Source organism: Peromyscus californicus, unplaced genomic scaffold, assembly GCF_007827085.1.
Source record: "Peromyscus californicus insignis strain IS unplaced genomic scaffold, ASM782708v3 Scaffold_16__1_contigs__length_79575227, whole genome shotgun sequence".
NCBI lineage: Eukaryota > Metazoa > Chordata > Mammalia > Rodentia > Cricetidae > Peromyscus > Peromyscus californicus.
In genome coordinates, this window is record NW_026294458.1 from 73,753,844 (window position 1) to 73,760,907 (window position 7,064).

A 7,064-nucleotide genomic window follows, 5' to 3' on the forward strand; every position below is an offset into this window, starting at 1 on the left:
CAGATCTACCACGGGCTTCCAAACTGAATGCCTTACCGTTGGGGCCCATATCTCCTAAGAGGTTAAAATAAATACATCCTGTTCCACAAGTGCCCAAAGGCATGCTGAGTCACGGCTCTTCTCCTGCTGTGTCTCAGTGTGCCTCAGTTTACCACTGTTACTCCAGTGCTGCTACCTGATTAGTGGGGGGCCAGCCCAGGAGGCCCTCACGGATAGATGCAGACAGTACGAAAGGACCAGGGTGGCTAACTAGGAAAAGGCTGCTGATGCTGGAATTCAAAAGGCTAAAAATCAAGAGTTTAAATTTCACCACTCTCATTTTTAAAGGAAGTGGGAATGGGTAATCTGGGGACTCAATGATTACTTCTTTGGCTTTCTGATTTATCTCCCAAGAGTTTTGGTGGGGAAGGGAAGGAGACAAATTAAATCCAGGGACATTTAACAGTATATTTCATCCAATGACAAGTATACTTAGACTAGGCTAAATTTTTTTTTTAGAGTTAAAACTAACATGTCCTCCAATTTGATACAGATTTTTGTCATTGAGAAGTGATATAAAAAAATGAGAAAAAAATCTAACTTCAGACAGAAATAGAAAGCAGTGTCTGCAATAAAAAGCCATAAACAATAGGTAAGGGAAGACAAACATTTACATTCAGCACAGACCAAACAGACAAGAAGGGACTTGCTGGCCAGAGATAGCTCATATTTTGTTGAACTTCTCTGTTCTCCAAGTATCAGGAAGTTGGGCAAAATATCAGCTCTCCTCTATGCTATAAGGGCTTCCCAGTACTGTTCTTGGCTGGCCTGTTCATAATCGGAAACCGGCATTTTTCAACAATTTTATAGGTTGAAATTACAGTTACAATTCATGTACGGCAAATTCCTTGATCTTCCAGAGTTTCAAAGAAAGAAGGCTATGTGTAGAACATAGAATTCATCTGAGATGGCATTTAATGCGTAGCTAGGGACCACGATCTTCCTGCCAGAAACATGATTTACTCCTTTTTTTAAAAAAAAAAATGAAAAACATATTCCATCAGCACCCAGGGTCTTTGAACTCCCTGTTGAAGGCATGCATGCTCATGCTCTGTGTACCAGGGCCTAAACGAACTGTACTATTACAGTCTTACAAAATCTGTCGCAAGTCACCTGAACAACTTCGCTGGCTGCTTTTACGAATACTGCACAGCACACAGAAGACTTCACAATTTCTCATCTGGGAAATTGTTTCTCCTGGGCTAAGATAAACTGTTTGGAGGTGAAAAGCGGTGCAGAGGAGAGGCAGGAGAACCAATGAGGATGATTTAAATCTATTTTTTGAGAGAATTCGTGAATTTAAATCTCTTGATAATTCTGAAGACTAAAGCAGAGGACTTAACAAAATTCCAGAAGATTCCTGAAGATGCTCCCCCACTAGGGGTGGGTGGGTTCCATCACTGCTTCACATAATTTGGTTTTTATCTTGGAAAATAAGATAATTCCTGTAGGACTGACCTCTAAAGAGATTCCTGAGCCTTAATTCCTATCCGAAATGTAGAGAAACATTTTTTGGTAAGAGCTGGTACAGATTGGGGCCAGGATCCAGAGAAAATGCAGCTAGGATGCTGGTCTGTTTAGATGCACAGCTTCCTCTTAAGTCCAACCTTTACATTTCTTCTCCCTCTGAAAACCCTATCTACTGCCTCCGTTCAGCAGGGTGCTGAGCTCCTGGAAGTGGCCTCTCTCTGTGGGACGGAGTGGTGACAGATATTAATCGAGTGGTCTGATTTTTCTGCTACCCTGTCCTTTCCCCCCAAACTCTCTCAAGGGACCCACTTGAACCTTTCACACCGTGCTGTGTACACCTTGACCTTAGTCATAGCCACCGGCTGTCACTCAGGAAAACAAACCGAGATTCTTTTAGAAGTGGGTTTTCCAAAATCATTTATAAAAAGGGAACCTCTATGGCTGTGATTATTTTTGCTTAAAAGGAATTTTCCGCGGTTTGTAAAAGCAGTACGTATGGTCTTTTCATTCTTTTAAAAGAAAACAAACATTTCCATGTGGTAGCTCAAGACTTTGCATTGCTTCAACTCCTGAGGACAATTTCTAAAAATCAATCATTTAGTGTCTTGGTAAACTGGAGTTCCCTCACAGTAAAAACAGCAGCTCGGAAAAGACCCCCCAAGGAAGGCACAAGTCCCCTTTAGCTCTGCTCTGCAGGGACACTTACCTTAAATGGTCCTTTTGTTGACTACACAAAGCCTGATTTCTCTCTGCTGACAGTGACCTCAGGGCTCAGCCCAGTCAGGTTCCCTCTCATGGTGAGCAGAAGACACCACCAACTATCCTTGTATTTTCTAAAGGAACCGGGATGGCTTTCCAAATCACTGGAGGGGGGAGGTAAAGCCAAAGCCTTGCCTACCCTGGAACCCTCAATCCTACCCCTAACCTTTTAAAAGTTGCTTTCAAAAACTGTTGAAGGCAACATTTTTATAGACAGAGACAATTGCATATTCTATCTCTATAATTTTTAAAATGTGGACGGTGTTTTTAGGGTTTACAAAAAAGGAATTTGGACAGCACTTTTCAAAAGTGAGGGTTATTCGTTGTAATTAGATCAAGGTCCAGCTGAGGCCTGGAACTACGAAAAACTTAAATTAATCTCCCTCCTAAAGGGGACCATTTCTTCATCTTAAAAAAAGCAACCTCTCTTTACAGCTTGGACCTGCCTCCTTCATCAGCCTTTTAAAAGAACAGGACCTAACACAGCCAGTGTGCTTTTCAGCTAGCTGTCCTTTAAAACCCACCACCGAAGAAGACCAAAGAAGAGAATTTAAATTCTCAAGCTCCCTGCCAGAGTAGTAGGGTAGTTGTTTTAAAAACGCCCCGGGTTGTTTATACATCCCTTCTGAAGGCCAAGGTTTAGAGGCAACTGAAAGCCAGGGCAAGATCAGGGTGAAAAGCTACCCGACGGAAGTGAGCTGCCCATCTGAAGTTGCTGGGTCGACACTGCCCCCTCCTCTAACAGAAAAGCCGCGGGATTGGACCTTCCCAGGTGTCAGAAGACACCTCAGCACCTTTCTTGCCCAGGGCTTAATTTTCTGGAGGGTTCCAGAAAAAGCAACAGGATTTGCTACTTGCGGCTTCTGGCAGGAGCAGGCGACAGGCTCGAAAAACTCCTCGGAACTTTGGCAAACTTAACTACGCCTGCAGTGAGTGGACTTTGGACATTCTGATGTCTATAGGGCGGTTAAAAAAAAAAAAGGCGCGCTGGAGGCGGGGGTGTCCCCCTGGCTCTTTCCCTTGTTGGTTTATTTTTACTGACCGGAAGGTATTAAAGTATCTCTCTCTTTCTTTTTTTTTTTTTATTTCCTGATGCCTTCATTTGAGAGACACAAAATGGTCCGGGTGTTCATCCGGAGGTCCGGGAAGCTTACGAAGAAAGACGGATTTGTCCGCCCCAAGGTTTTAACTTTTCCTAGTTCGTAGCAAAGGTAAGGCCCTTGGTAGATATTCTGGGATTATCTTGACTTTTTTTTTTTTTTAAAACTCCTCTTGATGCCTCCTAGGGCTGGCTAAGGTGGGTCCCTCCCGAGGGTCGCCACGGCAACGCAGCATCCCCACATCCCAAACTCAGTGAGAAGAGCCAGAGGCTTCCACAGGCAGCACCCCTGTCTAGATGCCGCTCGGCCTCTGCCCTCTAGGCTCCCCCCGGGCATCGGCCGGCCTTCTCCCGATCCTCCCACCACCCTCTCCAGGCCCGAGTACCTTGAAAGCGATGGGCAGGGTCTTGTTGCAGCGCCAGTGAGTGGGCAGCACGGAGCACAGGAAGTTGGGGCTGTCGGTGCGCACCAGCTCTCCGGGGTGGTCAGCTAGTACCTCCACCATGCTGCGGTCGCCGCTCCTCAGCTTGCTGGCCAGGGCGGCGCCGGCGTCCGGGGCGCCCAGCGTCAGCGCCTCGCTCATCTTGCCGGGGCTCAGCGCGGTGGAAGGCGGCGTGAAGCGGCGGCTTGTGCTGGCATCTACGGGGATACGCATCACAACAAGCCGATTGAGTAAGGACCCTGAAAACAGCTCCTACTAGACGGCGGCAACACGGGCTCGGATCTTCTGCAAGCAGCTCCCGGGAGACCAACATACAAGTTCAGGAGACTTTATCACTACCGGAGGGTTGTGGGGGAGGAGGGAGGCTAAATTACCAACAGTCCCGGACTGAGTTCTAGTTACTCGGATCGGCCCTCACACCCAAGCAGGGCTAACAACTGGCCGATTAGTGCATTAAAGAGTGGGCAACCAGAATCCAAAGTCAAATGCCCAATGGAGGCTCGCTTTCAAAGCTGAAGTTCAATCTTTGGCTATTACAAACGGTCCCGGAGGCAAAATTCCCGTACACGTCCTAAAATATTTATGCGTAGAACAAAAAATGAACAGCAAAAACTAGATTTGGAAGTTCCAGCAGTTAATTGCCCGTCAGTTTGCTTTTCTTTCTTGCAGATCAGTTTTGTTTAAAGTCCCAACGAAATACAAAACTTAGGAGTGTCTTCCATACAGGGCTCCCCTCTTATGAAAAACTCACTTCGGTTCTCAAAAGCAAGAGCCGCAACTTTAAAAGATTGTGCTAGTAATGTATGTGCTCGTATATATAAATATATACATATGATCTACTTCATAAAATATTTACAATACAATCTGTAGAGAATTTAAACACAACAGAAATCCATTAATGTTCGCTGAAGTTTTTTTTTTTTTTTAAGTAGCCTTGAAAATCAGCTTCAGTAGTTCAAAGGCTGGGGTAGAATCACTTGTCATTACTCAATAAATTCTGGACAAATGGTCAGTGCAGAAAATTTAGCTTTACAGAGACCTCTATCTAATCAGGAAAAAAAAAAAAAGCCAAACTCGATGACGCTCAGGCTAGAGCTTCCCCCATCTGAGGACTCGGGTTTGGGAACGTTGGTTAAGTTTGTGGCTGATCCTGTGGTTTGGTGGGAGTTGAGCCGAAGTTGGGTCACAGAGGCAGACGCACTGTTCGGAAGCCAGCCACTGTCTACATTGGTTGAGTGAGTCAGCCCAGACTAGCAGTAGCAAGACGATCTTCCTCCAACGTCGTCGCCCGGCGCTGGCTGGCTGGTTTTTCTGCTGGGGCGCACAAATACCCACGAGCGAGCGAGCACCGTGTAACCGCAGCAGGTGGAGCGGGCCCGGGAGGAAGCGCCGCAGACCGGGAGGCTCGAGTTACACGCGCTCGCGCTCACTCCCACGCGCCCTGCCACGCACACGCAACTTCACGGCACTCCCGGAACCCCAGCACACTTTCTCCCGGAGTTGTCAAAGAGAAACAATCGGAGAAAAGTTCACAGCCAGGAAAGAAGTTGAAACATCCAAGCCTAGATGAAAGCCAGTTCATTCAAAAGTGAGAAAGGAAAAATAAAAAAATAAAAATAAAAGGAAAACAAGGAGGTCCAACGCAGATCGAGGAGGAGCCGCAAAGAGGGTGACTTTCTTGCGTCCCCCGGAGCTCAGGATGGAAGTGGCAGCCGCAGGGCCGGGCAGCGTGGTGCCCTGGCTGGGTCCGGCCGCGGGGCGCCCGTCCTGCCCGCGCCCGCTGGCTCTATGAATGAGAGTGCCTGGAAATGAACGTGCTTTTACTGTAAGGCCGGCCGGAGGAATTCCATTCCCTCAGCTCGTTTGCATAGGGGCGAGCGGCGGCCAATCACAGGCCTTTCCGGTCTCAGCCTGGGCGCGGCCCGCCGCCGCGCTCCTGGAATTGGCCCGCGCGCCCCCGCGCGCTACTGTACGCAACCCTGCCCGGGGACTCGGTGGCAGCCCCTGCTCCCGCACCCACGCCGACCCACGCACATCCATGCACACGCTGCCACGCTTGTCCGAAGCCCGGCCCAGGTGCAGACCCCACTAAACCCGGCAGCCACGCGCCGGGGTGGTACTGCTGCACTCGCGCTGGGTGGTGGGTTTGCCGGGCGCAGCGGCGCCACCGGCGGCCAAGGTCCCGGAGACCCTGCAACAGGAATCGAAAAGCCGGTCGGGCATAGGAACCGGGAGCTGTGCCCGGAGAAGCCCGAGGCCTGGAGGCCTTGGGAAGGAGACGCCCTGCGAGCCCTGGACTCGTAGCTGCCATCCCGAGGCTCTGGGGGACCAGGGCTGGCGTCCCGGAACGGTCCCCAGCCAGCGGTGCACTGCAGACTATGGGCTAAGCCTCCACGTCCCGCGAGGACAGGGTGGGATTCGGCCTCAAGAGGGCCGGAGGGCTGATGGCTGGGTGGGAGAGGCTCTGAGCGCCTCCCCCGGTCTGGCTGGCAGCTGAGGCGAAGTGGCACCGAGTCATTTAAATAAGATCAGTCGCTGCTCCGCCGCAGGAGTTTGGGGTTTTTAAGCATCCTCTCCTTGGTAGAGTTGCTTTATTTAGTGTCTTTTCTCTGCTGCTGGGCTGCGGCTTGATTACGCAGCGCGCCGCGTTCTGAGTGTGCGCAGCGGCTAAAGAGGAGTTAGTTTTCTAACCAAGGCCTCAAAGAACCCTAGACTGCAAAGAAAGTTGAAAGCATCCGGGGTAGGGGAGAGGGGGGAGGCCACCCCGATCGCCCGAGCCCTCAGCCACCCTCCAGCTCCCGGGGAAGGCCCGAGCTTTCCTCCAGACGCTGAACCCACTTCGCTTGCGCACTGTGGGGGCTCTCCCCCCCCCCCCCGTGTCCGTCCCCGTGGCGCCGAGGGCATTTTCGCGGAGCTTTAAGGGTCTGGGTCCTGCCTGGAGCGTGGCCCACTGCTGTCCCCAGCCGGAGCAGCTGGTCTGTGTCTTCCGTGGGTTCCTTCGTTCTCCAGGGCCTTGCCTCCGCCGGGACTTCTCACCACCCAGTCCGTGGAGCCCGTTACTCTCCACATCTGCCCCGAACCCCTTCACTTCCATTCTGTGCTCGGGTCCCCGGCTGGTCCCTGCGTGTGTCCTCCCTCCTCACGCATCCGCGCGGCCCGGGCTCGGTGGAGAAGGACGAAGCCGTGGCGGTCCTGGCACGGAGGCCTGGCCTGGGCTTTAGGGCCGCTTCTTTTGCCCCAGGCGGGGTGGAAGC

General features: G+C 50.8%; 1 protein-coding gene across 1 annotated transcript in view; it reads right to left on the minus strand.

The window, feature by feature from the left end:
* The window catches only part of Runx1 (RUNX family transcription factor 1), a 90,198-nt gene extending 83,518 nt beyond the window's left edge, over window positions 1–6,680 (minus strand). The window contains exon 1 of the mRNA XM_052741221.1: window positions 3,754–6,680. Coding sequence (XP_052597181.1) covers window positions 3,754–4,023 — 270 coding nt within the window. The 5' untranslated portion in view covers window positions 4,024–6,680. The remainder of the gene's footprint in view (window positions 1–3,753) is intronic.
* Between the last annotated feature and the right edge of the window lie 384 nt (window positions 6,681–7,064).